Source organism: Lissotriton vulgaris, chromosome 4_1, assembly GCF_964263255.1.
Source record: "Lissotriton vulgaris chromosome 4_1, aLisVul1.2, whole genome shotgun sequence".
Classification (NCBI taxonomy): domain Eukaryota; kingdom Metazoa; phylum Chordata; class Amphibia; order Caudata; family Salamandridae; genus Lissotriton; species Lissotriton vulgaris.
In genome coordinates this window covers 1,474,656,269-1,474,677,370 of record NC_141691.1, presented here as the reverse complement: position 1 = coordinate 1,474,677,370, position 21,102 = coordinate 1,474,656,269, and the positions used below count along the sequence as shown (strand labels likewise).

Here is a 21,102-nt window from a genome sequence, read left to right as displayed (position 1 = left end):
AGTCCGGGTAAATTAGGATCTTGTGGTTATCACATATTGGGGGCTCCGCAGCTCGTGCCTGTCGCAGAATAACGTCGTGATAATTTAGCAGCTTGGCTATTACTGGTCGGGGTGGGCTCAGACTGGTGGCTTCGGCATTAGAGCTCTGTGTGCCCGCTCCAGAACAAAGCGTTTAGATAGGGAATCCGGAGGGAGCCAGCCCTCCAGCCATTGGGTCAAGAAACCCTCCATGTTGCCCTTCTCGCAGCCCTCTGGATACCCTACGAAACGTAAGTTGTTTCGCCGAGCCCACCTTCCGCGTCTTCTGCCTGCAGAACCAGTCCTTTCTGGATCCCCTACATACGGGCCACCTTCCGCTTCAGGATCTCCACCGCATCTTACACCCCCGATATTCTGGTCTCCATAATGCGGGCGACCGCGTTCCGCAGGTCCTGGCGCAGCAGCAGTGACATCTGCCCCCACCGCTCCAATCTTCGCATCTAGCATATCCTGCGATTGGGTAATCGGCGCCATCAGCACTGCATTGTCCGGTCCCGGAGCCTGCTGGCCCCCGAGGCGCCAGAGCCCCCGCTTGGCCCACTGTATTTATCTATGGACCCCTGCTTCGACGACCCTCCTCCCCCCCCTGGTCAAGTTGGTCTGTGGCTGTGGAGATGCTGACCAAGGCCTGCCGCTCCTGCCCCTGGATATCTGTACCGGTGCAGCCGGGGGATAATTCAGATGAGGTCTCGCCACTCCTGGCCCAAGGCTGGCCCCACCACCCCCACAGCTCAGCGCACGTTGCACTCCCTCCGGGTATATTCCTGCGCCTCCCCTTGTCCACGGCTTCCAGGTGTGCACCTTGTCCCTATGCGCCGGTCTTCAGTGGCCCGGTCTTCTCCTCGCACTCTCCGAGGGCCCTCAGCACCACTTATCAGAGAACCCGCGCTCGCATACCCTAGGGACCCCCACCAATGTTCAAAACCAGGGCTCAGGAGGGGCCAGGCACGTGCTGATGGGGTCCACCAGATGACTCACTTTTCATAGGGAATATGTGCAGCTTTGCATTAATCAGTGGCAAGAAAACCAACACAATGAAGGTCCCGCCTACATTAACCACGGTTGAACTTCCACCAACCGTCAAGAAGACTATGCCTTGCCTCTCTATCACTTGTCCATACTCCCCGCATCTACTAAAGTACTGGGTTTTTAGAACCCAGCGGTGCCAGGGAACACACCCTAAGACTTCGAGTCCTTCCTGTTTCAGACTACAGAAACACAGAGTCTTCTTGGTGAAGTCAAAGATCGTATTTATTGGCTGCAGCCAGTAACAGGTATCCTAGAAGTACAACACAGTGTATATTCTCAGGAGACTGCTCCATCTTACAAAGCCAGCTTTCTCTTTTTATACAAAATATTATGCTTTAGGCAAACATTCCTTATTTTAAAGTTGACCATTCACATATTTTCACTACAAAGACAAAGCAGAGTCATGATGACAAGCCCGTATTTCAGTTTGTTCAGCCCACAATCAATTACCCGGCAAGGTCCAGCATTTTCATCAGATATCGACGGACCCCCAATAAAAATGGGCACCTCCTCCTCGTAAAGCAAGTCTTAAAGAAAGAAACAGGGACAGGTGTGTGTAAGATTAGGCATGGTTTGTGTGCAATGAAAGGTTTACGATATGTTGTGCCTTGTTACTAATCTCATTCGGCCACTGGGAAAGGAGCTGGCCCAACAGGTTTGGCTTCAGGCAGTGGAGTCAGTTTGCCCAGGTCACAGAGGAGTCAGTAAAGGTGTACGTGTCCTTCAGACTCGTTTTTGGCCTTAGTCATTGGCCTATGTGAGGGCAATCACAAAATGGCTACCGTTCTCAAAATGGAACCCGAGGGTTCAGGACGGAAACTCTGATTTCAGGGTCATTTCGTCACCTGAATATGACGAAAATGCTTGTGCATAGTATTCTAATCATTACCGGTCTGCCAATACCAAAATCGTCATGATACGACTATGTTTATGATACGGGTCCAGAATTTTCAGTACCACACTACCAAAGCAAAAGTGGAGGATACTCCTTCTCCCACTTCGTAACAAAGACCTGGAACAGCCTCCCCACGCAACTCCCGACCCTCACCTCACTACCTGAATTCTGAATGGTCCTCAAGACCTGGCTGTTTAAATAATGCTCCGTAACCTGCACACGCCTGGATACCCTATCGGGTGATTTAGACATGCATTATAAATCCTGATTGAACAATTGATTGATTGGTTGATTGAAGAAAAGGGATATGTCATTTTACTTGCAGTGCATGTTCCCTCTGTCCAGATCAGTTGTTCACTTCCTGCCTGTATTGGCTGACAGCCAATGCCAAACAAATGTGGGCAAGAAACAGGCAGCTGGTGACTGTCAAGTTCTTTACCAATGCTCAGTAAATATTATATTGCTTCGAAATGTGTTAACTTATTTAAAAGGTTCTTGATCTAATCACTGCCTTCATGTAGAGGTGTGGCGCCGCGGGCAGGGTGACTGACTCCGGAATCTGGGGATCACGGTTCGATCCCCGGGGCCGGTGGCAGATTAGCCCAGCACCATGTGCCTCTGTGCAATAGAGTGCTTAATCTTCCCGACAGCCCCCAGCGCCTAGAGACCCTAACGGGTGATGGTTCGCGCTTTACAAATGTGGATTATTATTATTATTACTATGCACACACACAAACATTTACACAAAAGTGAGACTGCTCAATACAGTATATGAATGACTGAAGTGATTGCACTAAGAATTCAGGTAACCATTTTAGTTACTCAGGTGCAGTGGATGGTTTGGAAAATCGAGCCACTTCACCATAATGGAACAGCTTGCACTGGCATAAAGGGAAGTGTATGAAGCTGGCTCTGTATATACTATACCAAAGTAAAGTATAGTGGCCACAGAGTCCAGGGGCAACCAAGAGGTATAGCAGAGGCTAAATTAAGTAAGTACTAACTGCTTTCTTTGTGGTAGTGTGGGCGAGCAGTTTGGCTTATCCAGAGGGTGTGTTAAGCATTTATTGTATTCACTCAATCAAGGCTGATTCACACACTCGGAGACTGAATCCAGACCATTTGGGAAAGTATAAAAAAAATATGCTTGTATTTTATTTCTATAACCGAGCAGGACTTGGTACAGGTAGGTAAAATATACTTTTAATTGCAAACTTTTACACAGAAATGCAATTGAGTATGGATGTGCAGTTGTTACAGGTTGGTATCACTTTCAAATGCAGTTTGAATAAGACAGTAATTACTTTCAGAATAATTTTCAATTTGTTTTGGATTACTTGAATGTTGAGGGTGGTATGCCTAGATACCACACCTCAGGATCTCACAGTACAATGTAAGTAAGACTTTTCTTGGTTTGAATTATAGTTCCTGTTTTCCCCCAAAAAACAACAGTTTAACACTTAGAACATTTTAGGCCTAAAACATAGGTACCTATTATCGGTTTTGCAAGCTAGTAAACATCTTACAAGTTTTAGAATCAAGGTTCCCCAAGATCTAGATGGGCTCTCGAGTTGCACTACCAGCGGCACTTGGGCGACCGGCTGAAGTGTGCAGGGACCCAATATTAGCCAATGGGGCTAAGGGGGCCTTCGGTTACAGACCTCTGACAAGCAGGCCACTCTGGTGTGGGAGCCAAGCTGCTGAGGTTAAGGTCAGCACTGCAGTGGCAAGTGACCAGTATAGTAGCTGCACCACCAGCTGCACTGGGGTGGTTGAGTGCAGGGTGGCAAAAACCTGTCAAGGACCCTGTGCTTTTAAATGGAGACCTTCGGTTCTGCGAAGTTGCTGCAGGCTCTGACAGGTAGACTTCTTGAAGGCGACCACCTGCTGCAAAAGAAGTTCTAGAGGGGTGCGTGGACACTGTCGGTTGGGTCTCCCAAGGCCCTAGGGCATCGGGTGTAGAGGTGTCTTCTGGCGTCAAGTTTTCTTACCAGCTCCTGTTGCGGTCACCCTTCAAGTTCAGTGCACAGTGGCTCACCATAGGTGGACACTATATTCTGAGCCAGCCTCCTACAGACAGAACAAGTTTAAAAAAATCTCTTGTGCCCACATGGGCTTAAGTAAAAGATTGAGGGTCGACTGCATGTTACAACAAAAGATCAAAGATATGAAATGTCCCAAGTGAGTTTAGAATTATCCCATTGGAGCCCACTATGTTATGTTTTGCTGTCCAGATATGGACTGCTTACTAATCTTGCTACTCTGACTAAACACAGGTGTGCTATGAGAATTACAGAAAAAGTAGAAACCCCAATGCTCATTATTATCGTCAGAAACAATGTTGTGAATAATCACAGGTGAAAACTGATAATGTGTGAATTTTAATTTGTTACAACTATAAAAGGATATGTTGTATTTGACGTTGTTAGAGTACTGCCGCTACGAACAAAGAAGCTATTCACTAGGCTGAGTGCATTTTGTTGTGATCATGTGACACTAAGGGCAATGCCTTTTTTAACTGACTTGAAAACATTAAAGATACCAATGCGAACAAGGGTGTTTGTTCAGCCGAAACGCGTTGGGCATCCAATGTTTGTGCTATATTGAAAAAACTGCTGGATTTTTTGCACCTTCATGGAGTTCTCTGGCTGTTTTATACACACACACACACACACACACACGCACACACCCACACACACACACACACACACACACACTCACTCACTCACTCACTCACTCACTCACTCACTCACTCACTCACTCTCACACTCACACCAGGTATCCTCCTGAAACACAGAGCATATATGTGTGTAAATATATATATATAGATACACACATATGCTCTGTGTTTCAGGAGGATACCTTGTGAGCTATTACCTTGTAATAAAAGTATAATTACAAAAAATGCTTACAAAGGGAGTACAAATACATACTAAAAAAGCAAAACATATGAACACTTGTGAAAAGTAAATATTTACCAATGTATCCATTTAAAGTGGAAAAAAACCCTACAATCAATTTGAAAATAAAATGTCATTACAATACATATATAGAGCTGATCTTTCTATTTTGATTTTTGACATTTTAGAGATGATGAAAGGCAGAAAGTCTGCTTGGATATTGTGTATAAGATGTTGGCCAAACTGCAGCCATCAGAGCTAAAGGAACTTCTGCCAGCTGTTCTAGTTTTCAGCACGCACCCATCTCCACTGTGTCGTGAACGAATGTATAATATCCTTATGTGGACCTATGACAATTACAGGTATAGTGATAATGTAGTATCATTTATCAAATTGTTGAAGGAAGTTTCCACATGGGCTAAACTCGAACTATAAACTTATTGAATGGCACATTTTGTATTCAAAATATGTTTTAGAATCAGCCCCTGCAATGTGGGGAAGATTGGCATTTCATTTCAACATGCAGAAAAAAGATGGCTAATGTGTTTTGTTCTAGTGAATAAACTGTAGAAGTGAAGTGTGCCAAATGACTGTGAATTGAAATAATGTATCAAGTAGGATACATGTTTTGATTATCAAAATACATTGTTTGATGATTTTGTGAGCTGCTAAGTATAAGTCCATGCAGTTGTCCTTAGTGCAATATATGATAAAAACACTAATAAAACATAGTTAATAACAGAGGTTCGTGCCTATGTCCCCATATCTGTGTTGAGTGCCTTAAATTCTATGTCAGGACCGGAGGCTTCAGATTATGCTATATCTTCCTTCGCTTTATTAACATAAAGAAACCACAGCAGCTCAGGAAAAGATATAATAAGAACAAAGATGCTTTAAACATAAAGCATTGACGTAATGTTCAACAAAAAAAAAAACAACAACAACTCCCAAGAGTCTCTTTGCTTATAATAATAGTCCATAGTCCTTTGTCTCTGTCCATCATCACTATATAACCGGACTTCCCATCATCTTCCTCCTCTTTCTTCGCTGCTCCCGCAGCCAGATAAGTGCTTTTCTGTTTCGACTTCTTTTTATTGTGATTGATTGTCTTGTGTGCGGTCTTTGGGGACTCCTTGCATGGTTTATTCCCTTTCAGAGTCCCCGGTTGCGGGGAACGTTCTATCGTTCCTACGCGACTTTATTCCCACTTGTGTGCGGTGTGTACATAGACCGCAAGGGGGCGGCCTGTCGTCTCGCCGACCCTCCGGCGCGCCTCCGCAGTGCGAGGAGCCACGCCGTGGGGTCTGCTTGCGCAGGGGCCGACCCTCGCGTACCCCTCTGACACCTGGTGATCCGGGTCTGTACTTTACCAATTTTGACGCCCTCTGGGGTCTGTATAGCGGTTCTGACCGTGTGAATCGCCCTCGGGCGAGATCTGTGCACCTCTTTTCCGTGTGTGGCCTAGCGCGCTTGAGGGGTACGTAGACCCGGTCCCGGCGAGGAGGGTCTGCGCGCTTGGGGGTTGGTGCAGCCCACCTGCCACGTCAGCTGGCCCAAAAACGTGATCGCAGCCGCTGGGCCTGCCCACATTCGAGAACTTTCTCGGTTGCCGCCCTCTTGGGTGCCCCGCATTTGCCCCTTGGTTCCGAGATGGAAGGGGAGTACGATGAGGAGGCCTGCCCCTATCTGCAGGATGATGAGTTTTATCAGGCGGTGGACAACTCCATCTATCGTTGCGTGACGGAGGTGGTAGGGCCCATGGAGGACCGCCTTTCTGCCCGCATCGTGGAGGAGTGTGCGAAGCTGGCAGCGGCGCAGGTGCCTCCGTCCCCCGAACTCCCGGGGACGTCCGGCGGGTTGCCACCCGCTCCGAAGAGACCCCGTGGTGAGGGACCTTCATCGGAGGCCCAAGGCGTGGGCAAGGGCGCTTTCGAGCGACTTCGTGACGCCTTCCTGGCCAAGGCGACGGCGGTGCCTCCGGCGCCCTTGGTGGACCCTGGTACTTCGGGCGACGTGTCTACGGCACCCGCCTCCCCGATCTACGACTCCCCGGACACGGATGACGACGGGGAGTCGACCCGCTCTTGGCTCCCGACACCTTCAGCGAAGGAGATGCCCCGTGACGAGTCGGGCATGTTGGACCCGGACGAGATCGTCCACCCCTGATCCGCGGCCTGGGCCCCGGGGGAGACGGTGGCGAAGTTTGTCGCGGGCAGGCTGCACAAGCCCCTGGAGAAGGAGGCGAGGGGTTGCCTGCGCGGGGAATGCCCTCGGCCTACTCTGGAAGGGAAAGTGGCCATGACACCAGAATTGGACCCCAAGATGGCCACCTTCCTGGCGAAATTCATGAAGGACCCCAGGAAGGGGATCGACCGGTCCTAGCGGGCCTGCCAGGACAAGCTGTTGGATGCGGTCGGGCCCGCCACGAAGATCCTTGATATGGCGGAGGAGGCCCGAGCGAATGGCACCGCCATTTCACCGGAGGTGCTCTCCAACTGGGCCCAGAGGGTGATCGTCTTTTTGGGCAACGCCAACTGTGCCCTATCCACGGAGAGGCGGCGTTCGCTCCTTATCAAGCTGGATCCGAAGCTGGGGGACCTGGCCTCGTCGGAGGCAGGTGCCGTGGCCCAGGGTGGCCTTTTCGGTGAGCCTTTCATCCGCGAGCTGGGAAAGTTCGTGAATACGTTCACGTCGCTGGACAAGGCCCAGTCCAGCATCAAGAGGGTGTTCCACCAGCGTTTTTCTGGAGGGGCCGGTCGCGGCAGGGGCCGCGCGATCGGCCGTGGTCAGCAGACCAACAACCGTGGACAAGGCTCCGGAAGAGGTCAGTACCAGACCTCGGCCAACTACACCAACTTCTGCCCCACGAGGGGACAGCGCTATGGTGGCAGAGGGTTCAAGAAGAACTCCGGACAAGGAAATGCCCCCGGTGTGTACTTTGCTTGGATCATGTTCCGATTGGGGGGCGGCTGGCAAGCTTTTACGGGGAGTGGGAATTGCTCACTGCCGACGCTTGGGTTTTGCAAACTGTGGGAGGTTTCCATATAGAGTTTTACGACCGACCAACTCAGGCGAGGCCCCCGCGCCCGATGGTTTTTTCAGACTCCGACGCGCGATTGATAGACGAGGAGGTCTCAGACTTGCTGCGCAAGGGAGCCATCCGTCTATCAACGCGCCACCCACATGGGTTCCTCAGCAACGTCTTCTTGGTAGACAAGGCAGATGGGGGCAAGAGGCCTGTGATCAATCTCAAGGAGTTCAATGGGTGGTTGGTCTACCGTCACTTCAAGATGGAGGGGATCCACCTCCTTCGGGACGTGCTCCTCCCTCGGGATTGGATGGTGCAACTGGATCTCAAGGATGCCTACTTGGTCGTTCCCATCCACCCCCCTCATCGTCGTTTCCTACAATTCCTGTGGGACGGCAAGGTGTTCGAATTCACCGCCCTGCCGTTCGGTCTTTCTTCGGCCCCGTGGTGCTTCACGAAGGTCCTCCACCCGGTAGTGGAGTTTCTCAGAAGTCAGGGGGTCCGTATGCTGGTATACTTAGACGACATCCTCCTCATGGGGCAGTGCCCAGAGGTGCTGGCGGGACAGCTGCGCCAAGCTGTCGGCCTGCTTCAGAGACTGGGGTTCGTCATCAACGGCTCCAAGTCGGTTTTGGTTCCCACTCAGCAGATCACCTTTTTAGGTTTCGTGGTGGACTCGGTACAGGCGGTCTTGAGCCTTCCGGGTCGGAAGGTCGCAAAGATACGTCACCTGCTTCGGCAGACGATCGCGAGGGACCGTACGTCACTGCGCCATGTCGCCAAGGTGGTGGGTCTTCTATCGTCCTCCATCCAGGCGATTTTCCCAGGCCCGCTGCACTACAGGGCTCTTCAGCGCCTGAAGGCGCAGCATTTGCGCCGTGGGATGTGTTACGATCAGTGGGTCCCCCTCACGGACGAAGTGAAGGAGGAGATGTCATGGTGGCTGTCTCACATGGAGGCATGGAATGGGCGAGCGATCTTCGGGTCGGCTCCGGACTTGATCATAGAGTCCGACGCCAGCAGGTCGGGCTGGGGCGCCCGGTGCGGGGATTTTTCCACCGGCGGCGCCTGGTCGTCGGAAGAACAACAATTGCATATCAATTGTTTGGAGCTCCTAGCGGGCTCCTTCGCTGTTCGCTGTTGGACCAAGGATTCGGTCAAGGCCTGTGTCCTGCTGCGGATGGACAATATTACGGCGGTCCGGTATGTGAACCACCTAGGAGGTCCTCGGTCCCGCGCCTTGGCGGACTTAGCGAAGGACTTCTGGGATTATTGCCTGTCTCGTCACATTGCGGTGACGGCGGAGTATCTGCCAGGCCAGCGCAATCAGGTAGCGGATTGGCACTCTCGACATCTCAGGGATGCCAGCCAGTGGAAACTGGATCCGGGAGTCTTCCGGTGGCTACACTCCCTTTGGGGCCCCTTCTCGGTGGACCTCTTCGCGTCCCGTCTCGACCACCAGCTGCCGCGGTTCTACAGCTGGAGGCCGGACCCTCTGGCGGAGGCCACGGACGCGTTCTTGCAGGATTGGAGTCGGGAACAGCCGTTTGCGTTTCCCCCGTTCTCCATGATCATGCGAACGGCGGCTCAAATACGCCGCCAGGGGGCGGAACTGGTGTTGGTTACACCGCTGTGGAGGTCTCAAGTATGGTTTCCGGTTCTTCTGGAACTTTCTTGGGATTTTCCAATCCTACTCCCCCTGTTTCCTCTGCTCCTGACGAGCCCGGATCAGGAACCTCACCCTCTCGTCATGCAGAACACTCTCCGCCTCGTGGCGTGGAGGCTCTCAGGAGACGCTGGACGCTCCCGGGCCTTTCGGGGTCGGCTGCGCACTTGCTCTCCAAAGCATGGGCCGATAGTACGACGAAGCGTTACAGATCCGCTTGGCTTAAGTGGATGCGTTGGTGTTTACGAAGGGATTTGGATCCCATGGTCGCCGGCCTTGTTCCCGTGCTGAATTTCCTGGCTCATTTGGCCGACAAGGGTTTAGCGTATAGGACGATCAATGCTATCCGGTCGGCGATATCTGCGGGCCATGATAACATCGATGGCCATCCGGTAGGGGAACACCCTTTTGTGTGCCGGCTTCTGCGAGCGGTTCGCCTCGCACTGCCGCCGGAACCTAGGTACTCCGTCCTTTGGGACGTCAATTTGGTTCTGAATCTGTTCCTGTCGTGGCCAGCGAATTCTTATCTGTCTCTTAAGGAGCTCTCGGCGAAATTAGCCATGTTGTTATGTCTGGTCTCTTGTAGGCGCGTCTCGGACGTGCGCGCGCTGGATGTTTCTGCACGCATTTTTTCCCCGGATGGGGTTACTTTTACGGTGGGTCGACGCACTAAGACGTCGTCGCGTTCCATCTCTTATCCAGCCTTTACTGACACTCCTAAGTTGTGTGTCGTGCAATGCCTCAAAGCATATGAGGACCTGACTTTGGATCTGCGCCCTCCGGGCGAGCGTCAGTTGTTGATTGCCCTGCGGAAGCCACACAAAGCTGTCTCCTCCCCCACTATTGTTCGGTGGGTGCGTTGGGTCATGCAGGAAGCGGGCATCAATACTTCTCTCTTTGGAGCACACTCCGCCAGGGGGGCCATGGCTCTAAGGCATTCTCGGTGGGTGCTCGTCTGGTGGACCTTATGCGAGCAGCGGACTGGTCCTCGGATTCCACCTTCAAGAGGTTTTACTTCAAGCCGGTGGTGGATTTGGCTCAGTTGGTGGTAAGTAAGCTTTAAACTAGCATAATCTGAAGCCTCCGTCCTGACATAGAATCGAAATTTGCCTAGCTTACGTAACGGTAAGTTTCAATTCTATTAAGGACACGGAGGCGAGGATTATCCCACCCGGACTACAGTGGTGTCTCTACCCACCCATATGGCAGTAAGTAAAGCGTTTTCCTTTACGTTGTCGGTACTGTGTTGTTCACTGAATGCTCCTCGCCTTGTTGTCGCATTTCCTGGGCCACCTCGCTGATGCTGTTCCTTTTTTGGCAGGCAACGACGGTGCTAAACAGGACCAATGAGGCTTAAGCGTGATCTGCGCGAAGAAAGAGGAGGAAGATGATGGGAAGTCCGGTTATATAGTGATGATGGACAGAGACAAAGGACTATGGACTATTATTATAAGCAAAGAGACTCTTGGGAGTTGTTGTTGGTTTTTTTTTTGTTGAACATTACGTCAATGCTTTGTTTAAAGCATCTTTGTTCTTATTATATCTTTTCCTGAGCTGCTGTGGTTTCTTTATGTTAATAAAGCGAAGGAAGATATAGCATAATCCTCGCCTCCGTGTCCTTAATAGAATTGAAACTTACCGTTACGTAAGCTAGGCAAATTTCGATTCACCTGGAATTGCAGAAACTAAACTGTCAGCGGTACATTCTTTTATTTTTATTTTGCATTTCTTATACTTGCATGAAGTTCCAGTTGCGGTTTTAGTCTGTACTTCCCTGCCTGTCTCCCATCACTACCAGAGACCTTCCTTGCCATTTTGTCCACAAGTGTCTCCTTAGTACAATAAAGTTATTACCACCTGTCTTTACCCTACATCTAGCAAACAGTGTCAACTGACTGACTTTTCCTTGAGTCCTATAATGACTTTCATCATTGCTACCAATTTTGTGCAAGATTTTCAGGAATGCATTTCTTCCTTGTAATTAGTGGGGTTGCATTCAGCTTACTCCTTCAGTCCACCATCCTCCACTTTGGCCCACTCTGTTAAAACCAACAATTATATTACGATTTCACAAGACCATCTATTACTGGTGCTTAATTTTTGTTGTCATTTATGCTTCCTTTGCTATGTGCGCTTCCTTTTGCTATGCTCATGTTTGTATCTGTGTACAGTTCCCAAATTGTGCCAGCTTAACATCTTCATTTTGCCAATCTGTGATCTGAAGCGCACATGCTACTATCTGTTTCATGGGTCAGGCTGTAACATATGCAGTTATCATTCTACTGAATACCTGCTTAGAACAATGTAATTTGGACTTTCTCCAAATTAAGTAGCTGCTAGCCTCAATGTGTTCTTTTGTCGTTTTTGTCATATGTTTTCTGCAACTCAGTCGAAGATAAAGGAAGGTTATTACGCATTTTTTGTCAATTAGACAATCGCTTTGGTAACCAGCCAGACAATTTCCATTTCTATGAATAATTAGTTAATGTAGCCATAACTGTTCTCTCACTGGAGTGTGCCAACAACCCGCCTCCTCCCATTTCGGAAGCATGAGGTTTCAAAATGGGACCACAGATGTGAATTAATGCCACCTGAGTATGCTACCTGCTCTGGTAACCGAGCAAGGGAGTTGCCAGAAAAATAAAATTTCCCCAACTTTGAACCATATCGTGAATAGTACAGAGAGCCAGTTTCAGTGACAGAGCCTCACCCTCATTAGGAAGAGTGTTCTACCACCGCAAACATTTTTTTGTTTATAAGGGAGACATATGGTGACTCTTTTACAGCACAACCTTCAAATATATTTTTACCAAAATGTTGCACATTTCCAGCCAGTTCTCATAGGGTATTCTTAAAACCATCTGAAAAATCAAGACTTCCATTTTAACCCCTTGTATGCTCATGTTGGCCCCCGTCCGTCATGCATCACGGTGGGCGTCTCCAGAGGACGGCTGGGAGCCGTCCGAATCCAGCCCACTTTTAAAAAAGCCAGCACAGCTGCATGCAAGGGGTTAAAGCTGACCTTCTCAAGGGGTGCAGGTGATTGGTTCCCCTCTGTTATTTATTTAAAAATGGAGACATGTGGTCCAATTTATAGTAGCACAATTATCAGAAATTTGGCTAAAAAGGTTTTCATGCATTTAAAAATGTTTTGATAATCATGTCATGTCTTAGGGGAATTTTCCCCAAAGAGAAACTTGTATGTGGTAATAGAGCATAATATTGACTAGAAATCGTATTGTATCCAAAGCTGCAGGAGGTTATAGACAGGATAAGCAATATGGCTTTTCAGGTTGACATTTTGTAGCATCTGCTACCTAAATACCAGATTTTCAGATGTAGTAAATTCATGTCTACCTTATATCCCAATGTATCAGAAGCACATCAGGGATGCACTTAATTTGCTAATGGTAGGCACCACATGTTAGGAACGTATTACTTTCACCAGGATGCCCACCAGCAGCCATAAATGGACACCATATCCCAGAGATGACCAACATAGGGACTGGGACTGAGATGACCAAGACGACCCTGAGGATGTATACAGTATTTCTAGGCTGGCCACTGATATACAAGAAATGGATGCCATGATTCTGTTAATATGACAATGAGGACCTTTTTGTCAGTGGCACACAGTATGTCAAAGCATCTACATTATGGCATGGCTTCTCTGTTGCCTACTAGGCCCAGAATATAACTGAGTATATAGTTTATAATAATGCAGATATTTACCAAAACGCATCACCATAATGCCTAGAATGTCCAGAGCAAGCCAAACAGAGTCATTGTAATACTTAGAATGCCTACGGTATGGCATGGATTGCTGCTGCCCTATGTCAGGACCACAGAATGGCTAAGAAGCCCACTTCGGCCTCTGGTGGGACTGTCACTTCATTCTCCACCTTTCAACTTCTTGGTTTCTCCGATGTTACTGATAGTTCTCCCTGTTTAACTCTTATTGACCACCACTGCTATTTCTGATAGAGACTTAGATTCATCAAATTTTGAATATTCCTCAGGTTTCAGACTAGATCATGAAACATTTTAAGCCGTACCGTTGCACACCGGTAGGTGGCACAGCCGAGCTGATCCTAGGGGAGCAACTGACTATAATCTCCTGGAATATTGCAGGGATCAGTAAAATCACAAAAGGGGATAAAATGAAGGAGGTTCTAGAGAAAGGTGACATATTAAGCTTCCAAGAGACAAGGCTCTGTCTAGCACTCCATTGGCAGGTAATACGAATATCCTGTAGCAGCAACCAAAAGGAACATCTTTGGTCGTCCATCGGGCGGATTGTCAGTTTTCATAAAACATGCATGTAGTTTTGTGGTCACAGAAATTCAGACTACCACCCCAGGGACACAAGTCCTATAAATTGGAGGCCTAAACTTAAATTCAGATCCTCTTCGCCTCCTGCTAATAAATTGCTACACCAATCCAGCTCAGACCACTGTGAAACACCATATGGATACTCTGACATGGACTCTTGAAGATTTACTAACCATATATATATCACATCAGGCAATCATAGTAGGGGACTTCAATCTGAGGGACTTGGACAAAGTGAACCGCCCCACCATGGTGTAAGGCTGGGCAGAACCCTTCAATAATCATAAATCTGATAGAGACTACTAGCCGCAGATTCCTTAACGTAGAATTATCCCCAAGTGTTGGACTGGACCCAGAATTTTTTTTACCACTGCATCCCTGCGCGTCTGGGGTCGCACCACGCGACTCCGCCCTGACGCTGTCCGTGGACGTGACGTCAGCGAGGTCACATAAGTTCCACCCCGGAACGCTGACTTCAGTTTCCTTCTTTTCCGCGTGTAACGCGGATCCGGATTGAGTTCCCTTGACCTATTTTCATGTCTCTTTTAACGCTTTTGCATTGGGAACAGTGTGCAATGCTTTCGGGTTTCAAGATGTGTGCTTCTTGTACCCGTTCGATGTCGGCGACAGACCTCACGCTATTTGTATGTGGTGTTTAGGCGAGCACCATGATTCTACGGACTGCAACGCTTGTCAGCATCTCAAGCCCAAGTTCCGGCGGTGGCACCGGATTAAATTGCTTTCGGTCCGCTTGTCCAGATCGGTCTCGTCACCGCGTCCGTCCCCTATCTCGGAGGGGTCCAGAAGCTGCCAAATCGTCCTTCACCGACTCCCCACGGGCGTTGCTCGCCATCCGGTAAGTCTTGCAGCTTGCCACCGAGGCCTTGTCCTCGTTCTGCAGAGGGCGCGGGTTCCTCTCAGGACGTGTGCCCTTGCCCATCGCCACCCTATCCGCCGTTTCCTGGCATTGGAACGACAAGGGCCCAAATGAAGGCCTACGCTATGGCTCTGCAACATTCTTTGGGCCTCTCTCCTCTTCCTGAGACGTCCGCTGATCCCTCGCCATGCGCAGGGCTTTCCGTGGACTCGCCGGCGGATTCGCCCCCGGTGCCGACGCGTTAGGATTCAGGTTTTGGAGGTGTGGTGTCATCGAGGTGCCGCCTTACGGGGGTTCCCCTCTTCGACCCATGGCGTCCATGCCTCTCCGCAAAACCCAGCGGGATTCCCTGTGGTGTCACAGGAGGGAGCCGAGACTCATGGCTCGTCCCCGAGTCCCCCTCGAACCTCTGGGCAGGTGGCTGTCTTACCGGCTTTCCTCCCTGGCCCTGGCGGCGCTGCTGGTGAAGGCCAGGACCCGGGACGCCTCCCCGAGTCCCTCTTGGTCCTTTGCGCAGGCGGCTGCCTCGTTAGAGGTCAAGCTGGCGCCTTTTCGGCACCGTTCATTGGCCGCTTCGGCTCCGACCCCGCCCCTTTCTCCTATGAGGCACGTGGTGGTGGAGGTCGACTCTGCACCTCTAGTGGACACTCCGAGGACACACCGGTGCTCATGGCGGACTCCCCGGGCACTGCCCTGGCGTCGCATCGTTGACTCCTCTCCGATGTCCCTTCCTCTCCGGAGGATTGTCATCTCCTTGTCTCCTCTTCACCGGAGAATGGACGCTGCATTGTTGCCTTTTCCCCGGCGGCTCCCGGGGCAGATTCTATGCTGTCTCCGTGCCCACAGCCCCGGACCCACTCTTCCACACCTTGCAGTTGGTTGCCCCGCAGGCTTCTTCGCCTTCTCCTGAGACCCCTCAGGCCCCTCACTCGTCCATGGGTCCTCCATCCTACAGGGGCGGGCAGTTTCTTCCTCCAGCGAGGCACGCCCACGGAAGAGTTGCCCGCTTCTCCACGTCGCCCTACGGAGGCGAGCGTAGCCTTTGTCTGGGCCATCTCCACAGCCACCAGCATTTTGCAAATGGGCAACCCAGTCGCTCCACTCTCAACGGATCACTTGTTGGAGGTGCTCCACCAGGGCTCTGGTGGAGGGGAGCCACTTCTTCCATTTGAAGCTTCGCTCCACAACTCTCTTCTGGGGGCCTGGAGGCGTCCTGCTACGGGGGATCCGGTGCCTCAGCCGCTCCTACACCGCCACCGTCCTGCCCCGCATGATCCAGTCTGCCTTTTTTCCCACCCATCTGCCAGGACCCTGTCCTGCAAACTGCTTTCCCTTCCTTGCCTTCAGAGTTGCTCCCTCCGTCACGGGAGGCCCGGTGGTTGGACTCCTGGGGGCGTAACATTTTCGCTTCCACTAGTGCTGCTCTGCACACGCTCAACACACTTTGTGTGTTAGCCAGGGCTACCTCTAGTTAATGGGATTCCGCAGAGTCCCTTCTGTCTCGCACCTCCCATGAAGGTGTCCGTGCTGATCTGCGGCACCATGTGATGGATGGTCTGGAGTTAGATGCATTTATTCTACGTTCGGCCTAGGATGTCTCTGATTCTCTTGCCCGCGCTATGGTGAGTTCTGTGGCCCTCCGCCGCCATGCTTGGTTGCGGGATAGCTTCTTTCCCAAGAATATTCAGGAGCATCTTGTTGACCTGCCCTTTGATTAGATTCTTTTATTTAACACCCACGCCAACTCCGCTATTCAGCGACTCCTTGTGGGGCTCCATCCTCCTTCCCCTCCGTAAACTTCAGCTTGTCGGTCCTCAGGTGACTTATGGGAGGCGTTTATCCCACCTTTCTCTTTGGGCCTAGTGATTCAGTTGGCCCCTCTGTGTGCAGTGTGTGGCTGGGAATGCCTTCAGGGTCCTTAAGTTGGCGCCTCTGTACTTTTGGCTGCTGGTACAGCCCTTCAACTTTTGTGGTGTGTGTTTTTTGGCTGTTAGTGAAGCTTTTTAGGTCCTCAGGTTGGACCATCTGTGTATTTTTTTTGGGCTGATTGGTAAGCCGTCTGTGGTGATACCCACAGGTCTTTTATGTTCTTTACCTCTGCTGTGGTTTTCTCTAAGAGGGGTTCCCCTGTTTTGTTTTGGGACGTGTCATACCCTAGAATCCAATGGTGTTTCTATAGGGCTTGCCTGTCGTACGTTGTGCCCTTTGTTCTTGCAGGATATCTGCTTCTGTTCATTTTGCCTTCCCTCTTCAGCCTCTGAATCGCCAGACGGACTTTTGTCATGCTGTCTATGGCGTCATGTCTTGGTGTTTCCACCCGACGGTTCTGCCTGGTCCTCTACCTTGTGTTCCAGGGGGACTAGGATATTCCTGGTGATCTCCTGTGTTCTGGTTGACGGCTTTAGGTCTGTGTTACATATTTCTTGCTTCTCCTCTTTTTCATTTGGCCGGTCCTACTTCTCTTTGTGGGCTGGGTTGTGCCATTGGCACAGTCCTTCTTGGGGCTTGTTCTTGGGTTCCCTTGCCTCTGTCTTAGTCTTGCACTCTGCTTGTTCTGAACACACTACATCATAGTATGTACCAGCTGCCTGCTGTGCACGCATGGTCGTTATAGTCCACCTCTATGGGCCTCGGCGTGTACCTGTGTGCTTCTGTCCCTTGCTCTGCTGGAGCTTGGCGCGACTGTGTCTTCTTTCTCACGTATGCGCTTCTTGGCTGTGGGGCCGTTGTTGCCTTGTCCCCTGCCTCGGGGCTGATGCTCGGTCAGCTATTCCCTTGGCTGTGTGTGTTCTCCTGAGGTGGGCTCTACCTCCGTTTCCGCCTCTTCTCCTTAGATTTTGCGGGAGGTTCTTTTCTTCCTTTCGTACTCTCTTGATGCGGTCTGTCCCTCCGGGTTCTCTGGCGGACGCCCTTTGCCCTTCTGGTAGGCTTGTGGCATCCTGGCCTTCACTTCTCCTTGTTCACTTCTGATTGGTGGGGGCTGGGCCGTCCTTCCTGTCCCCATGACACATCCCCTGTTGTGGCCCTGTGTTCTTCCAAGCTGGTGAGGTTCTCTCGCAGACCCTCCTCCACTATTGGTATGGCTAGGGTATCTATTCTACGTTAAGGAATCTGCAGCTAGTAGTCTCTATTGAATGTACAAGTTACTTACCTTCAGTAACAATGTATCTGGTAGAGATGATTCTAGCTGCCGATTCCTTCACGGCCTGCCCTTCCTCCCAGTTCTGCGAGGACCTTCAGTTTGCTCTTATGCACTCGCCTCCATCCAGGTGGCTTTGTCTTCAGCGAGTGTCCTCTTTCACTTCCTCCATGGCGGGATGCTTTGTTCTGTTTATTTGTTTCACCCCTTCCTTTCTGATATTTGGACAGTAGGTTCACACGTACTTCTGCATCCCTACACCCTAGTTATTCCATTGTGGGTCCTACTCATAATCTCCGTTTTTCATTGCTTGGGGTTTTTGACTTCTCTGCAGTCCTCTGGTTTGGGTTCTCTTGGCTGTGCCTCCCCCCCATAGCTCTTTACAGGGGATACGACACTCCTTGATGGTGTTGTCTTGGGGTAATTTATCGTTACTCATCTGTCCAGATTTGTTGCCCTTCACTGTTATAGATTGTGGTTGCAGACTTTCTGTTGTCTGTTATGACATTTTTCACATGTTTTTCTGCCTCCAGGGTGGATATCGCCTTCGCTTTGCAGAGTTGCTTCTCAGAAGCGGTGCTCTGCTCTTTCCCTTCCATGGCTTTCAGTAACACAGTGCCTGGCACTATCCTGTATGGTGCAGTTCTTCACCATTTGCTTCTTCACTTTCTGTTTCACTGATTTTTCGCACACTGTTCCCATATTCTCACAGTTTTGTTTGTGATTGCTCCGCGTTGTGGCGCATAAAAGTTCTCCAAAGAAAACTGAAGTCAGCGCGCCGGGGTGGGACTTATGTGACCTCACTGACATCACGTCCCCGGACAGTGTCAGGGCGGAGTCGCATGGTGCCATTCCCCCCAGCTCGCAGGGATGCTGTGGCAAAAACTTTTCTGGACCCAGTCTCACGCTTGGGGATAATTCTACGTTAAGGAATCTGCGGCTAGAATTGTCTCCACCAGATACATCGTTACTGAAGGTAAGTCACTTGTACGTTAAGTGCAACTCGCATATTAAAGGAAGCATGTCTGACAGCATAGCACCCAAATCCAAGTTTTCTGAACATCTCGACAATTGGCTACATTTTAGTCAGCGAGACTATCGCGACCAGACTAAAAGACTTTGAAGCAGTAGATACAGCCGAAAGTGATCATAGACCTCTGGGAGCTGTGATTCAGCTAGAAGTACCAACAACCAATAGGGAAGTTAAGAGGGGAAGAAAAGTATAAAGTTCTCCGGAGGATAAAATGGTCCGAATATGTAGGAGAGAAGATGTGAGCTTGGCTGGATTCGAAGCAGGAATGTACCTCATATGCTCAAGCTACTTCAGTAAAGGATTGGGAGAATATCATTGAAGACCTCCAATTAAAACTGGGAAACCCTCAACATCAACGCTCATACATCGAGGAACTATCAATAGCAGTATGCAAACGTCCTCCAAATGTCATACTCTAAGGCAAACGAGCCCTCCACAAGGCCCTAGAAGCAAGGAAACGAGGGGGCAGACCAGCCGTGGGTCAGTCGGTTACAGCGCTATGGGCAGCCTTAAGAAAGAAACAGTGGGAACACAAAAACGAATATATAGAGAAGGAATGGCTCAAAGTATTCTCCCTGTTGAAGGACAAGAACCACTCTGGGCTGTGGAGGCACATCAATCAGCTTAGTAGTCGAGGTGTTCTAAGAGAAAATGGCGGGGCGGAGCATGACTGAATAAAGCATGTAACACAACTATTCTTGCCCGCCTCCTCTAACAAAGGCATCCCTGAAGTGAGGTGCTTGGGAGTGGTGCAGAGATGGAGTGTCATCTACAACAATGTTCCCACAGAGCGGCCCATTTGGGAAGAGGAGCACTGCACATCACCAGGTTTAATGAACACCAACATGGTGAACAAGACCTTCAAGAAAATGAGGAACGACTGAGCCCCAGGGCCAAATGGTTTACCAGCACCCGTACTCAAAACAGCGCCAGACTTTCGGGCAGCAATTCTAACTCCACTCTTTATCAATATCTTTACCACAGCATAGACACCAGATTCTTAGAGGGGCTCTATACTCTCCCCATCTTCAAAAAAGGTGACCGCATGAAGGCATCAAATTATAGGCTTATCGTCCTTCTCGACCTTGAAGCAAAGGCCTATGCGAGTCTACTTCTGAAGGATCTGGAGACCTGGGTACAAGAAAAAGGCATCATCCCTTCTATCAATCCGGCTTCAGGTCACAGTCGTCGACCTTGGATAACAACATAGCGCTAGCTCACTTGTCGGCTCAGGCGGTGAATAAGAAAAGCTTACCACTGTTCTACTGTTTCATTGACTACAGCACAACTTTTGACAAAGTGGGTGTACAAGGCTATGGTGGAAACTAGACATCTGGGAATACCATCTAAATTATATAACGCAATAAGATCATTATACGAGGATACCTGGGTGCGGTTCAAAACAAGCTCCCACACAGTGACCCCCAAAATTGCCACAAATAACGGGCTCAAACAGGGCTGTGTGTTCACGCCCATCCTCTTCAACTTGTACACCGACGATCGGGGGGCTGCTTTGCAAGGTGCCAAGTTAGTAGCTCTCAGGCTGGGAAGTGTGAGGCTGCCAGCACTACAATATGCTGATGACTCAGCAATAATGGACCACATTAAAGTGTGCCTCCAAAGAGCCCTTCATGCGTTTGATCGATGCAACAAGGCAAACTCCCTGACGGTCAACCATGGGTAAACTAAGGTAATTGTCTTTGGGAGACACTGCTTCAAAACCCAAGCACTATGGCTCATTGGGGATGTACAAATCGGCACAGTGGCTTTCGATAACTTTCTTGGGGTTTGGTTCTCAGAGCGGGCCAATGCAAATATTCATCTAAACCATCTGAACTCAAAGGCCAATAACGTCATACACTCTCTAAAGCAGCTGAGCCAACATCTACTAAGCCCTACAACGGCCCCAATACTGACGGCATTAAACGCAAAAATGCTTCCAGCCATCAGCTAAGGCCACTTGGCCGTCCCAGGATCACTAGATGACTTTTTGAATCAAGTCCAAGCTAAAGCGTATAAATCGGTGCTGCTTGTTCCACGGGCTGTCAAGAAATCAAGTCTGAGATTGGAGCTCGGCCAGGAGAAGCCAGACCTGATGTGCCAGGGGGACCTTATCAAGTTATATCTAAGTATCCTGAGGACCCCAGCTGACTCCCTAAGATAT

General features: G+C 49.9%; 1 protein-coding gene across 1 annotated transcript in view; it reads left to right on the top strand.

The window, feature by feature from the left end:
- Positions 1–21,102, top strand: part of PRKDC (protein kinase, DNA-activated, catalytic subunit) — a 2,818,033-nt gene that overhangs the window by 1,573,087 nt on the left and 1,223,844 nt on the right. The window contains exon 55 of the mRNA XM_086965729.1: positions 5,052–5,225. Within this exon, the coding sequence (XP_086821855.1) occupies positions 5,052–5,225 (174 nt within the window). The remainder of the gene's footprint in view (positions 1–5,051; positions 5,226–21,102) is intronic.